The sequence below is a fragment of the Schistocerca piceifrons genome, chromosome 4, assembly GCF_021461385.2.
Source record: "Schistocerca piceifrons isolate TAMUIC-IGC-003096 chromosome 4, iqSchPice1.1, whole genome shotgun sequence".
Classification (NCBI taxonomy): domain Eukaryota; kingdom Metazoa; phylum Arthropoda; class Insecta; order Orthoptera; family Acrididae; genus Schistocerca; species Schistocerca piceifrons.
Window position 1 is genome coordinate 621,542,104 of NC_060141.1, and position 16,187 is coordinate 621,558,290.

At 43.6% G+C, this 16,187-nt stretch overlaps 1 protein-coding gene across 1 annotated transcript in view; it reads left to right on the forward strand.

Moving 5' to 3' along the window:
• LOC124796071 (synaptic vesicle glycoprotein 2B-like) overlaps positions 1–16,187 on the forward strand; it is a 91,448-nt gene that overhangs the window by 72,615 nt on the left and 2,646 nt on the right. Inside the window, exons 5-6 of the mRNA XM_047260157.1 lie at positions 4,803–4,924; positions 10,562–10,803. Coding sequence (XP_047116113.1) covers positions 4,803–4,924; positions 10,562–10,803 — 364 coding nt within the window. The remainder of the gene's footprint in view (positions 1–4,802; positions 4,925–10,561; positions 10,804–16,187) is intronic.

Here is a 16,187-nt window from a genome sequence, read left to right on the forward strand (position 1 = left end):
GAGCCACACCAGCTTGCAGAGTGCCTTGTTGTCAACTTGGGTCCCTAGGTTCGCGGGTTCTGAGCACATTCGAAACTTACTATCAGCTCTTACCGATTGGAATCAGCACTCGTCTGACAAGGCCATGGTTTTCCAGTCGCCTAGGGTCCAACCGACATGGTCATGAGCCTAGGAGAGGCACTGCAGATGTTGTGCTGTTAATAAAGTCACTCGCGTCGGTCATCTGCTGCCATAGTCCATTAACGGAAAATTTCGCCGCACTACCTTAACGCATACGTTTGTCGTACGGCTCATGCTGATTTCTGCGGTTATTTCTACGCAAACGCCACCGCTAACAATCGTTAAGTGAAAGCTTTTGGTTCTTGCGTTCTCTGTGGAGAGAGGAATTGCTTGAAATGTGGTATTCTCGGCACACTCTTGACAATTTGGATTGTGCAATATTGAAGTTACTAACAGTTTCGGAAATAGAATGTCCCATGCATTTAGTTCCAAGTCCCGCTCCACGTTCAAGGAGTAGACTTCCGTTGTGCGGCCATAATCACGTCGGAAACCTTTTCACATGAATCACCTGAGAACAAATGACAGCTGCGCCAATTCACTGCCGTTTTGTACCTTTTGTATGCGATACCATCGCCATCTGCATATGTGCATATCGCTATCCTATGGCTTTTGTCACCTCAGTGTATACTGTCTCATGGCATGGGTCTACTTGATGAACTATCGTATTGCTTGTATGATGACAGGTCGACGTATCCTTTGTAGACATTCGAGACTAATGGCCTAAGTAAAGGCATTGTGTTTCATCCTTCTCTTTATTTTATCTGACACTCATCTACAACAGCGCAAAACTATACTTCACAAGCGATCGTTGAGTCGTTAACACGATGCAAAAGCTTGCTTACCATTTGATTGTTAGGTAGGAGAAACGCTCTCACAGAACAAATCGCCTTTGACAATGACAACTACGTAATGGTCACTAATGAGAATGAAATTTACTCTCCTTTCAACAGATACGTACTGTAGTTTTTGGGTTTAAGCATCTCACAACATTCTTCAAATTCTTATGCAGCGAACCTGGACTGCAATCCTTACACTTCAGCACCTGATCTGTTCAGACAGATACTAAAGGCTTCTGGCTTAGCCTGTAGCTATGTGATTATTCCTGACGTATTCCATCAGCAGTTCCAGTCCATGAAGGAAAGCAGGAAAACTCCAAACGAGCTTCGATAATAGGAGAGGGGCACTGAAAGCGAGTCGTGAGTCGTGGTAGAAGTGTTCCGTTTCTACTTAACGCATAGTACGTCTGGGCGCGAGCTCTGCTAATTCCTGAGCATAACAACGATCTTTGAAAAAGAGCTGTGGCACGAAATTTTGACGAAAATATGGCAAACTCTTTAATGCTCTGTGGCGTGGACATCTCAAGAACATGGTGCCACTATGTGAAGAGCTAGCAGAAAACATAAATCGATCGGATTTGACTATCGGGAAAATGCATGTCTCAGGCAATAACTTTCGGGAACCGTACCAATTTCTTGGATTTCCACCTTAGTACTGGATCACCAAGGATGGTAAGTTAATTAATTAGGTCATTATCGAGACCAGGGGAGTAATTTAAAGACCATGACAACTCTTATTTTTAGTAGTGGTTAAAAAAGTTTGAGGTTTTTTAATTGTATCCCCATTCCTAGCTCGAGTTAGGTACTTGAAAAATAATGACGTGCTTGTAAAATTTATAAAGAAAACCTAAAGTTGGGAATATTGCAGAATCACGTTAACTAACTGTAAGTAAACTGTAACGGTCAATAACATCATGTACCTGTTGAGAACATCTTATTTATTAGGTATCGAGAACTCCCTGGCAGTACCTAACGGTGCAGCAGGATCACTCACCCATTTTGACAGTAAGACATAAACCTTCACGCTGTAGCCGGCCGAAGTGGCCGCGCGGTTCTGGCGCTGCAGTCTGGAACCGCGAGACCGCTACGGTCGCAGGTTCGAAACCTGCCTCGGGCATGGATGTGTGTGATGTCCTTAGGTTAGTTAGGTTTAACTAGTTCTAAGTTCTAGGGGACTAATGACCTCAGCAGTTGAGTCCCATAGTACTCAGAGCCATTTGAACCATTTTTTCACGCTGTATGCACGTGCTTCGAACTCAGAACGAGAATGTCAATTTTCAGGACGATTTTTTACTCTCTGGTGAAGTTTACGCTAATGTGGAGCACCGTGATTCAATCTAAATGGCAGATCAGTAAAATTTTAGAACATTTCTAGTGGAGAAAGACAGCGGTTTGGCTAATATAGTTTAAAAATGGGTTCAAAACATTCTTGAACATAATAAAATAATTTATATGCAATGGTCATCGGTGACGGTCTTCATACCATTTGTACCATGATGGTAGGCCGTAGCGATGAACGAAGCAGGTGTTGTGACTCCACGACCGTTACTGGAATTTCGCTGGGTGACCATATACAGTTAGTGGTAACCGAGTCAGCCCCCGGTAGCTGAGTGGTCAGCGCGAAGAACTGTCAATCCTAAGGCCTCGGGTTCGATTCCCGGCTGGGTTGGAGATTTTCTCTGCTCAGGGACTGGGTGTTGTGTTCTCCTAACCATCATCATTTCATCCCCGTCGACACGCTAGTCCCTGAAGTGGCGTCAAATCGAAAGACTTGCACCAGGCGAGCGGTCTACACGACGGGAGGCCCTCGTCACACCACATTATTATTGGTGGTTACCGAGCTGTTCCGCAGCTGTTTTGTGTGATTATATCACACAGAAAATGTTCCTGTCATTTGTTATTCGACTGTCAGTTTATACGTCGGTCACGACAACTTTTTCACTGGAATTACAGTAGCAAATACGAAATTACGCAAAAAATTAAACTTAAATGGAACCGCGCGACCGCTACGGGCGCAGGTTCGAATCCTGCCTCGGTCATGGATGTGTGTGATGTCCTTAGGTTAGTTAGGTTTAAGTAGTTCTAAGTTATAGGAGACTGAAGACCTCCGATGTTAAGTCCTGTAGTGCTCAGAGACATTTGAACCATTTAAGCTTAAAACTGAAAAAAAAACATTCTCATCTGTCCTGCTATTCCTGGGATCAATATCTTGCCAATATCGATATCGATAACAGGCAAAAATTGTCGAGATTTTCAATTACCGGGATGGATGAACTCCCTATATACGTATTTAAGTTTGATGGAACCCTCACATGACGAGTGCTACTAGCACTTGGTCAATTTTTGTTTTAGAATCGTGTAGCAAACCGAAGCACACTGCGCCAATACCAACCTGTGTTAGCAACGAATTCTGTTTTCGCACGTGGGTACTTATTGAACTTTTCATCAGCAAAGATATTCCACAGTCCGGCCCTCTTGGCACAGTCAGATACAACGAAAGCCCAAAATACCTGGGAGTCACTCTGGACAGAACTTTGACATACAAAAAGCATCTTTCCAACTTGACCAGGAAGATACAAACACGAGTTAACCTTGTGAGAAAGTTGGCAGGCAGTACATGGGGGCCGGCCAGAGTGGCCGAGCGGTTCTAGGCGCTACAGTCTGGAACCGCGCGACCACTATGGTCGCAGGTTCGAAACCTACCTCGAGCATGGATGTGTGTGATATCCTTAGGTTAGTTAGGTTTAGGTAGTTCTAAGTTCTAGGGGACTGATGACCTCAGCAGTTAAGTCCCATACTGCCCAGAGCCGTTTTTGAACCAGTACCTGGGGAGCAACCACATCAGTCCTCCGAGGAGCATCCCTTGCACTGGTATACTCTGCAGCAGAATACTGTGCGCCAGTTTGGCTCCGAAGCGCCCACGTAGTGAAATTAGACGTCCAACTGAACTCAGTTGTGAGAGTAATTAGTGGTACAGTCCGGTTTACACCTACTTGCTGGCTACCAGTGCTTTAAAACTTCTGTCCACTACACCTCCGTCGAAAGGCTGCTACTTAAACCTCCGTCAGCAAGTTTCCGAAAACAACTCGATCCCTCTCCATGACGATTTGCTATCACTGCCCAGGAAACGCCTCAAATCTAGAAGACCAGCATATGAAATAGGAGTCCAAATGCTATCCACAGGATTCGACCAGGACGCAGAATGGAAACGTGAGTGGCAAGCTACAAGAACCCGAAACCACGAACTTGTAGATAATCCAACAGTTCCAGTCCCCGGCTTCCACCAACCAAGGGAGGTGTGGGTGCAGTTAAAGAGATATCGGACCGAAGAGAGTAGGTGCACATACAACATGCACAAGTGGGGCATTTCAAGTGGCAGTGTGTATGACTGTGGTGACACCCAAACAATGAGCCACATTGTGAATGACTGTCCAATCAGATGCTTCCCTGGTGGCATTGAGAAGCTCCATCAAGCATCCCACGAGGCACTCCGCTGGATCGAGTCCATCAACATCCGAGTGTATTATGAGCCGTCTTAAAACTTGTGTACTATATGTAATTTCACATGTTCATATTTAAATATATATTTCTTTGTTTTGCTATATGTGTCTTACTGTAATTGATGCATATGATGATAATAAAAACTTATTGAAACTCTCCCGTATTTGATTTTATCTCAGCGTTTGAGAGACTTCACTGAACAGCTCCATATCGTATTCATTGTAAACATTTTCTTAAATGCTTATTTCTACTGCTGACACAATTGAGAATGATTTAAGACTGCAATACTTCTTGGGATTCATGAATACCGCTTCTTCCAAGGATTTATACTTAATGTTGTGATTTACATGCATTTTCCGTAATTTGTAAGGACCCTTTGATCGATATTCTGTATTTTGGCTGCAGGGTGTGCGGCCCGTACGCCATGCTGATGTCGTTCTTGGCGGAATTCCACAGCACCAAGTACCGCTCGCGCTGCATTATGTTCACCGGCATCGGAGTCGCCACCGCCAACTACCTCATTCCCTGTGAGTGGACACTCCTTGGTTACCTGAATCTTTAGCCAGTAACACATATCTCTCAATTAACCAAAACCCAGTTTTTTATAAGCATACAGGGTGAACTACAACTCGTATTTTAAAAAATTGTAACAAAAGTTGTTCGCGTTGTTCGAAGGGGACATCCGGTGACAATGAACTCGACTCCCCTGCCCCATTCTCAGGGGCGGGAGGGGATTAACTTCGAAATCTTAAATAGTAACCCTCAACGTATTCTTCGGGGAAAAAACTTGTAACTTTCGTATTTAATATTTATTTCGTTTGGTGATAGATAGCGCTGTAATCCATAAGAATCAAATTGAGTTAAAACCCGTCGAACCATGGTAATGTAACAGTTATTCTAAAATATTTAATGAGAAACCGGTTTTATAGCAGAAAAAGCCCTTCATTCTCAGAACAAAATGCATTACTTGTCCACATTATTGATATAATTTCTTTCGCAGATGATCGACGCCTTAATCTATAGGGATTCTCCACTGACCAATAATGAGTATTACGCCGATGTAGTTCACTACAATTCGTAAAAGTTGGTTCATCAGGCAAAAGTATCTGTGAAATATATTCATCATAGGCCGCTAGTTGTTGCTGTATGCAACTGTTATACTCCAAGAGACTTCCAAAGTCGTCCCCATGTAGTTCTCAATGGAATGATAATTGATGTGGATGGAATTTGTGTTCATGCAATATGCGCAGAACACTTCTTTGCGAATTTCCTACACCTCGTGCGAGATGCTGTTTACTAATGTACTTTTGCTATAAAAAACCGGTTTCTCATTAAACATTTTAGAATAACTGCCTTTTTAACTTCCTGTGATATGATCTGATGTGTATTTCTTGAAATATTATTAATTATCAACGGTTTGTAACCCATTTTTTTACTTTTCGATTACATTGCCATCTATCACAATCTTGTGGATAGGGCAGCGGAATCGAGTTTCGTGTCACTGGATGTGTCCCTTCGAGCCTTCGAGACGAACAACTTTTATTACTACCAATTTTTAATACTGTTTGTTCCTTTCCAGATATTTTCAAAAACAGTTTTAAATTCCTCACCTTGTTTATGTAAGGTATCAATGTATCACAGGTGAAGTATTTTTATTATAGATTTTAGAAATGCTTTTGGTGCAGTTTTTGTGCTGAAGACTGGTTCGATGTGGCACTCACAGCTAGTCTGTCCTCAAGCCACTTTATCACTGTATAACCACCGTAGTATACAAACAACTGAACCTAATTACTATAGTCAAGCCACAGCCTGTCTTTATGACTTTTACACCGCTCCGCTCCACTCCACTACGCTACTTTTACTTTCTTTTATTTTCATTTTATAGCTCCTTTTTAAGAGCATCTATTCCATTCACCTCTATCAAGTCTTTTCTCGTCTCTGAATAAATTACAGTGACATCTGTAAACATTAAACTTTTCTTTCTTCTCGCTGTACTTTAATTCTTTTTCTCCCGCCTTTCACAGAATAGAACTGCCGATTTTTCTGGCTGGAGTTCCATTCTGTAACTGGCGGTCCAAGGTCCTTCTTTCGTATAGATTTTTATCGTAAGGTAATGTTTGGAATCTCTGTTTTTTCCATTTTTTCACATTATCCTTACAGTTTTGTTTCTGTCCGTCAGTTTTGTGTTTTCTGCAAAAATATTCAGCTCCTGCCTAATATACTATGTGATTAAAAGTATCCGGACACCTGGCTGAAAATAACTTACAAGTTCATGGAGTCCTCCGTCGGTAATGCTGGAATTCAATATCATGTTGGCCCACCCTTAGCCTTGATGACGGCTTCCATTCTCGCAGGCATACGTTCTGTCAGGTGCTGGAAGGTTTCTTGGGGAATAGCAGCCCATTCTTCACGGAGTTCTGCACTGAGCAGAGGTATCGATGTCGGTCATTGAGGCCTGGCACGAATTCGGCGTTCCAAAACAAGCGAAAGGTGTTCTATAGGATTCAGGTCAGGACTCTGTGTAGGCCAGTCCATTACAGGTATGTTACGTCGTGTAACCACTCCACCACAGGCCGTGCATTGTTATGTTATGCATTATGTTAAAAGATGCAACCTCCACCTCCGAATTGCTCTTCAACAGGGAAGGAATAAGGTGCTTAAAACACCAATGTAGGCCTGTGTTGTAATAGTTCCGCGGAAAACAACAAGGGGTGCAAGTCCCCTCCATGAAAAACACGACCACACCATAACACCACCGCCTCCGAATTTTACTGTTGGCACTACCCACGCTGGCATATGACGTTCAATTGGCATTCGCCATATCCACATCCTGCCATCGGATCGCTGCATTATATAACGTGATTCGTCACTCAATACAACTTTTTTCCACCGTTCACTCGTACAATGTTTACGCTCCTTACACCAAGCGAGACGTCGTTTGGCATTTACCGGCGTGATGTGTGGCTTATGAGCAGCCGCTTGACCATGAAATCCAAGTTTTCTCACCTCCCGCCTAACTGTCATAAAACTTTCAGTGGATCCTGATGTAGTTTGAAATTCCTGCATGATGATCGGGATAGATGTGTGTCTATTGCACATTACGACTCTCTTCAACTGTCAGCGGCCTCTGTCACTCAGCAGACAAGGTCGGCCTGTACTCTTTTGAGCTGAACGTGTGCCTTCACGTTTGCACTTCACTATGACATCGGAAAAAGTGGACCTAGGGATGTTCAGGAGTGTGGTAACCTCGCGTACTGACTTATGACACAAGTGACAGCCAATCACATCACCCAGTTCGAAGTCCGTGAGTTCCTCGGAGCGCTCCATTCTGCTCTCACGATGTCTAATGACTACTGAGATGGAGTACCCGGCAGTAGGTGGCAGCACAATGCAACTAATATGAAAAACGTATGTTTTTGGGGGTGTCCGGATACTTTTGATCACATAGTGCATTTTCATTAGGAATTCTGTCCAGCTTAGTGCAACCTCTGAATGCTCGGAAGAATTTCATTTCAACAGGCGAACAAGGTTAGACTCTTTTTTTTTCGTTTACAACGCAGAATTCGCTGCTGCATAGTAGAACAGGCAGAGCCACCACCCTACAGAATTTAATGTTTGTCTGTCTTTACGTTCTTTTAATGTTCTGCTTGTAGCGTCACATATGTTCTAATATCTCCGTAATTTAATACCAACATCCTCACCTCCCTTAAAAGTGATACAGTTCCCTAGATGACTGAAGCAGTGAAAGTTTTACAAAACATAGTGTGTCTTCAGTTAGAATTTTGTTTCCTACTAGAAGTTCCCCATGGAACACCATTGTATTCCTTTATTTCCTGTTATTCTAAAATTATACTCACAATTAAATTTAAAAGCTGGATGGATTGTTGTATTTCGTCTTCAGAATTTGCAATTAATACAGTGCCATCAAGATATATTAGTCTGTTAATGTGCAGGGTATTCTCAACCTTTTGACGATTTCAAATCTCAATAATGCGCTCTAGAAATAAGCCGTCTATTTCTAGTGTGTAATGTCAAGTTTCATTCCATATATGGCTACAGGTAAGTAATCATGTCGTACTGGTCAAAGTAACATAGTGCGTTCGTGGTGAAGCGCTATTTTCGTTACGACGAATATGTCGTTTTTGTGCAACGTGCCTTTCGTAAGCATCTCGAGATACAGAAGCGATATCTAGTACCTGCTCGTGGAACAATATTGAAATGAGGTACAAACTTAGGCGCAATTGCCAGTACATCGAATCGAAAGTCAACCGCCCCTCGGAAACCCATCCGGACCCCCGAGAAAAAATCTCACTCGCCTTAATTAACTGTGCTAGTCTTTTGGCTTTGGGTTTATTTGAAGGCGAGGCTTTACTTTGGCCGGCCGAGAAGCTTGCAACAGTTAAAAGGTCGACTCCACAATGAAATGTCCGGAATTCTTCCGGCTATTACGAAAGATATATTCAAAAACTGGATGAAACGCTTCGAGCGTGTAGCTGCGAATGATTTTCATTTGTTCGGTGTAGTATTTCATGAATTAACTTGAATAAATGTTGTACCTTGTGCAAAATTTACAACTTTGTTTCGCGATTATTTTGCCTGTCATCCAAATTTAAAATCGTCAAAACATTGTGAAACAGTCGGTAATCACTTTTTTTTTTTTGTACGAATGTCTTCTGGCTCTCTTTCTTTCAATTTTCAGATACCCTCTACATAAATATTAAATACCGTATCGGATGAAGTATACCCTTCCATCACGCCTAGCTTTATTAAAATCTTTTACTTATGTAATTGCGGATATCAAGCGTAATATATGTTCCATTTTACAAAACCTTGATGCATTTAATCAACTGACTTGAGGATCCACGTTTTTTCATAATTTTTCACAGGCTTTCTCTATCCACCCTGTCAAACGCTTTTTCAAAATTTTTGAAAACCGTGTAGGTTGGTACTTTAATTCCTTTCCGAAATTTTTTCTATGTTTTCTTCATTTCTGGCTCAGTGTGCAATTAATAACTAAAATACGGTATCACTTCCTTTTCAATCACTCTCTAACTGGAATGAGGTTTTCACTCTGCAGCGGAGTGTGCGCTGATATGAAACTTCCTGACAGATTAAAACTGTATGCCGGATCGAGACTCGAACTCGGGGCCTTTGCCTTTCGCGGGCAAGTGCTCTATCAACTGAGCTACCCAAGCATCACACACGTCCCGTCCTCACAGCTTCAATTCTGCCAGTACCCCGTCTCCTATCTTCCAAACTTCACAGAAGCTCTTCTGCGAAACCTTGCAGAACTAGCACTCCTGGAAGAAAGGATAATGCGAATACATGGCTTAGCCACAGCCTAGAGGATGTATCCAGACTGAGATTTTCACTCTGCAGTGGAGTGTGCGCTGATATGAAACATCATGACAGATTTAAACTCCTTTCTTCCAGTAGTGCTAGTTCCGCAAGGTTCGCAGAAGAGGTTCCGTGAATTTTGGGAGGTATGAGACGAGGTACTGGCAGAATTGAAGCTGTGAGGACGGGCCGTGAGTCGTGCTTGGGTAGCTCAGTTGATAGAGCACTTTCCCGCGAAAGGCAAAGGTCCCGAGTTCGATTCTCGGTCCGGCACACAGTTTTAATCTGTCAGGAAGTTTCACTCTCTAACTGCCGACAAAAGCCAGAATGCAGTTGTGAGAGTCGAAATGGAGTTCGGTTTCTTAAGTTGCTGATCAACTTTCGCTAGCTTCAACATATCAAACCGTGTTTGGAGCTATCATTGCCGAAAGATATCTTTCTAAATCTAGAATAGCAGTAAACGTCAGCTTCTACCAATCATTCTATGCTTGTACATGTACTTTGGGGTGTTACGATTTTGTAACCACGCTCATCACTTAGTCTTTCTTATCCATTTCCAGCAACGCCACCGACCCTTAAAACATTCCGACAGAATCTACAGGTACAGCATCATTAATGAATGTCTATTTGCTATACTTCAACCTTCCCTTTCCCTACCGAAGTTTCCCTAAATTGCTTGAGGCTAATGGCAAGAGGAATCCATATAAAAGGCAAGGACTAATTTCATTCACCATTCTTCCTGAATCCGAGCGTGTTCCCCGTCTTTGATGACATCGTGGTAATTATCTAAATGTCTAAATGTTTGAAGTGCCGGTGTATCTTCTCAGCGTTCGCGCTGGCTCTGCTGACGCAGACGTGGGAACTGGAGGTGGGCAGCGGCCTGGTGCTCAAGCCGTGGAACGTATTTATCATGGCGTGCTCGCTGCCCGCTCTGCTAGCCGGCAGCCTCATGTCCTTCTTCCCCGAGACGCCCAAGTTCCTCATGTCCAAGGGCCGCAACGGCGAGGCGCTCGCCGTCTTCCGCAAGATCTACGCCCTCAACACCGGCCGCAGCCCGGACTCATACCCGGTGAGTCATACAACCACAACTCTCTGTACTACCTGGGTGGGATACTATGGACTAGCCGAACTGTACTTCCAGACTCCTGGCGTCTGCATAGTCCACCATATCGTAGTCAGGGAGAAAGCTGAAAATTTTCTGTTGTATGCACGACATGTGTTCAACTTAATCATGAACACTGGTACCCTAAAACTAAGCCGTACTGAATGATCTTCGCCAGTTATAGTATAGTATGGTGTGGTAATTGTAGTATGGTAATTGCAGTACAGTATAGTAATTTAAATGAGAGGTTCAAGCTACCTAAAATCATGTAGACACCAGAATATTAGAACAGACTTGATGTACCGGGTGATCAAAAAGTCAGTAGAAATTTGAAAACTTAATGAACCACGGAATAAAGTAGATAGAGAGGTAAAAATTGACACACATGCTTGGAATGACATGGGGTTTTATTAGAACAAAAAAAAAACCAAGTTCACAGAATGTCCGACAAATGGTGCTGGACAACAAAACGTCAGTGACTGCGCATGACAATCATGTATAAAAGGAGCTGTAATGAAAGAGAGAATCAGATCCGCCAGCAATCGCAGCATGTTGATGTTACCTGAAAAGGCGCTTTTAGTGAAGCTGTATTATCAGAATGGGAAATGTGCTAGTTCAGCGTTATGATCCTATCGCAATAGGAAGGGGATTCGAACGGGTAAAGGTCCGTTGACAAATGTGGCGGGAATGATTTCGAAGTCCGAAGCCACGGGTTGTTTAGACGATAGACCCCGTAGTGGCCGACCGAGCACAAGGCGTAATGCTGCTGCGACAGTTCAGGAAGAAATGGAGACTATAGTGGGTTCGTCTATGCACGGGGAAGTCAGCGCTCGTGCAGTCGCATGTCGCACCGGCATTCCATACACTACTGTTTGGTTGGCACGTAGGCGTACCACCCGATGCTATCCGTACAAAATGCATCGGCATCACGAACTCTTACCCGCCGGTTTAGTGAAGCGGAGGGCATTTGCGGTGTGGGCGTTTCAAAAGATGGCGGAAGATGACGATTGGTTGAGTAACGTGTTGTGAACCGACGAAGCTCATTTTACGCCCCGAGGGTCGGTCAACGCCCACAACTGCAGAATTTGGGCTACCGAAAATCCTAGAACTGTCGTGGAAACTCCATTGCACGACGAGAAAGTCACGGTATGGGTTGGATTTACCACATCTACCGCTATCGGGCCTTTTTTCTTCGAGGAAATGGGTGATTCTGGTTTTGTAACTGCTACCGTGATGAGTGAGAGGTACACCGATATGTTACAGAATCGCATCATCTCCAGCCTGGCTGATAAACACCTGCTGGAACGTACGATGTTTATGCAGGATGGCGCTCCACCCCATATTGCTAGATGCGTGAAAGATCTCTTGCGCGCGTCGTTTGGTGATGATCGTGTGCTCAGCCGCCACTTTCGTCATGCTTGGCCTCCCAGGTCCCCAGACCTCAGTCCGTGCGGTTATTGGCTTTGGGGTTACCTGAAGTCGCAAGTGTATCGTGATCGACCAACATCTCTAGGGATGCTAAAAACAACATCCGACGCCAATGCCTCACCATAACTCCGGATATGCTTTACAGTGCTGTTCACAACGTTATTCCTCGATTGCAGCTATTGTTGAGGATTGATGGTGGACATATTGAGCATTTCCTGCAAAGAACATCATCTTTGCTTTGTCGTATTGTATTAAGCTAATAATTGCTATTCTGATCGGATGAAGCCCCATCTGTCGGACATTTTTTGAACTTCTTTATTTTTTTGGTTCTAATAAAACCCCATGTCATTCCAAGCATATGTGTCAATTTCTATCTCTCTATCTACATTATTCCGTGATTTATTCAGTTTTCAAATTTATACTGACGTTTTGGTCACCCGGCATTTTAAACATAAAATTAGACGTCGCGAGCAGTTCCGCAGCGAGGCTCGGCCAGCACTAGAGACAAGATGTCTCAAAGTTACTTAGCGCAACGTACATTGTAAACAAAATGTGATAGGAAACAGTCTCTTCATCTTATACTTGTGATGTCGGAGTGTATACCTGCAATATTTTTGTTGTTAGCGTTGGTTTGCTGTCGGTTTTGATAAGAATAAACCTATCACACTCTTCGCCTTCCTACTGATTACGAATTATATACCCGTTATACAAAATTTCTGCTTCTGTTGTTATTACCCTATCTGATAAGAAATCTTAATCTGCTTTCTATATGATTTCACTAACCCCAAATATATCCAGATTAAGCCTTTTTCTTCACAGGTTTTCTAGCTTTACTACCACGTCCAATATTCTGGCATTCCACATTCCATCCTGTAGAATGTTACCGTTTCGTTAGTTATCCAATATTTTTCTCATGATTACCTCTGTCAAGGCAATGCCTTCCTGGAACTCTGAATGGGGACTAATCCGAAACCTTTTGCCAATGAAGAGATGATCATGATACTGTTTCCAGTTTCTTGCTACATGTCTTTGGATACACTTTCTGTGCCTCCAGTGCAGAGCCGTTGCTTATTAACTCATTTAGGAGCAGTTTCACACCCCAAGGGCAAGAGCGTAACCTGAAACGGTCTCTTTGACAAGGCCTTTGTCAGAACAAGAATGACTCTTTATACCGGAAAACTTTGGCCACTTTTGCTGATAATTTTGATTCTGAATTTGAGCAATGGTTGTGTTCGAACAAGGGTCCCAAGACGCTCTCATTATTGGACGCAGACGCTACCCTTTAGAACACATTCTCCGTAAGTCCGAACATTTTGTAAAACAAATACTGTACGTGGAAGATTACTCACCGAGCTGACAGAGTCGTGGGATACCTCGTAATACAGTGTCTGACATCCTTGCACCAGGCGTAGTGCATCAGCTTTTCGTGCCATAGGCTCAACAAGTTCGTTGGAAGTGCCCTGCAGAAATATTGAACCACGCTGCATCTACAGCTGTCCATAGTTACGAAATTGTGGCCTGAGTGGGATTTTGTGCACGAACTAATCTCTCGATTATGTCCCACAAATTTTCAATGGGATTCACGTCGGGAGCGCTGGGTGAGCAAATCATTAGCTCAAATTGTCCAGAATGCTCTTCAGACCAATCGAGAACAATTTTGACCCGGTGACATGGCGCATTGATATCCGTAAAATTTCCATCATTGTTTGGGAACATGAAGTTCATGAACTGCTGCAAATGGTCGCCAAGTAATGGAACGTAACTATCCCCGGTCAATGATCGGTTCAGTTGGACCAGAGGAGTAAATCCATTTCATGTTAACACAGCCCGAACCGTTATGGAGTCACCACAAGGTTGCACAGTGCCTTGTTGGCAACTTGGGTCCATAGCTTCGTGGGGTATGCACCACACTCGAACCCTACCATCTGCTCTTATCAAAGCATTCACTTCGGTCGTGTACTGCCATAGCCAGTTAACATCTAATTTCTCCTCACTGTCCTAATGGATACGCTCGTTTTACGTGCGACATTGATTTCTGCCGTTATTTCACGCAGTGTTGATTGTCTGTTAACACTGTCAACGCAATGGAAAGGCCGCTGCTCTCGGTCGTTAGCTGAAGGCCGTTGGCCACTGCGTTGTCCGTGGTGACAGGTAATGCCTGGAATTTGGTATTCTCAGCACTTTCTTGACACCGTGGATATCAGAATATTGAATTCCCTAACGATTTTGGAAATAGAATGTCCCATGCGTCTAATCCGCCTTCAAAGTCTGTTAATTCAGGTTTTGGGCCATTGTCGGATATCTTTTCACACGAGTCACCTGAGTACAAATGACAATTTCGACAAAGCACTGCTCTTTTATATGTTGTGTACGCCATACTACCACCATGTGTATATGTTCATATCGCTAACCCTCGACTTCTGTCACCGCAGTGTAAATGAATTGCTTACCACATTATGTCGTTCACATAAAATGCTGGATCTCTTCCCTCACTGCCTGGATTATGAGAAAGATTAAAAATGGTTCAAATGGCTCTGAGCACTATGGGACTTATCATCTCAGGTCATCAGTCCCCTAGAACTTAGAACTACTTAAACCTAACTAACCTAAGGACATCACACACATCCATGCCCGAGGCAGGATTCGAACCGGCAACCGTAGCGGCGTCGCTCGGCTGAAGACTATAGCGCCTAGAACCGCACTCAGGCCGGCTCCATCTCATCCACTCCCTCTCTGTGGCCATCTCTTCCTCACCCCTCTGTCTCCATATCCTCCTCTCTCCTCCCTCTGTCTGTTTCCTCTAGCTCCCTCTCTCTGTCCAACTACTCCTCCCCCTATCTCTGACCATCCCCCCTTCTTTTCTCTCTGTCTGCTTCCCCCTGCCCACTCTACCTGCTAATCTCTTCCTCGTAGATGGAAGCATTTCTCTATCAAGTGAAAGAAATCTCTTTTTCTCAGTCTCTCAGGCCAATCCTCTGCAGCTGCCTTCAATTTCCACCTATCCCTTCCCCCTCTCTGTCTATCTGCTCCTACCCCCTTTCTTTGTCCATCTCCTCCTCATCCATTTCTCTGTCCATCATCCCACATCTATCTGTCCATATCCACCTCCTCCTCTCTTTGTCCATCAACCTCTCTGTCTGCTCCATCTGTCTACATCCTTCACACCCTTTCTCTCTTCATTCTATACTCCTTTCTCTTTCACTGTCCTCACCCTCCCCCCCCCCCCCCTCTCTTCCTCTCTTGCTCACCAATGCTCACTGGCACTTGTAGCCACAACAAGGCATGCAAATATTACTTGTATGTGCACAACATGCCTCCTCCCCTCTCTCTCCATCACCTCGTCACCCATCTCTGTCCTTCTCTTCCTTCCCATCACCTTCTGTGTCCTCTCCTTCCATATCCCTTTCCCCCTTTTTCACTGTCATACTCCCCCTCTTTCACTATCCTTCTCCTCCCTTCCTCTCTTGCTCATCTGTGCCCACCTGCACGTTTAACCCTTGCAAGGCACGCAAATACTACTAGTATAATATGCCTGTCGTTCAGGGCAGCCTGCATATCAGACGAAAAAACAATTTTTGTCTGGATGAGAGCTCTCATATATGTGTGTGTGTGTCTTTCTCTGTGTGTTTGCTGTTAAGCTCAGATATTTCCTGAATTACTATGTTCCCACCAAAATGATGTGAGAAAGGTTCTCACTAACTGAATCATAGCAATTTTTCGTAAGTATATTAATTAAAGACATACCACTTTTTCAGATGTAACTGTAATAATTTCTGCTGCTAGTTTACTTTTAAAAGAAATGAATTCAATGGCATTTCAGTCTTCAAATTGCAATTAGTGCCAATAGGAAAATTATAATATCAAAAATCAAAACTTATTCGTTTTGGACATGAAACTGATTGCTCTGTTATGAGGAAACTCGT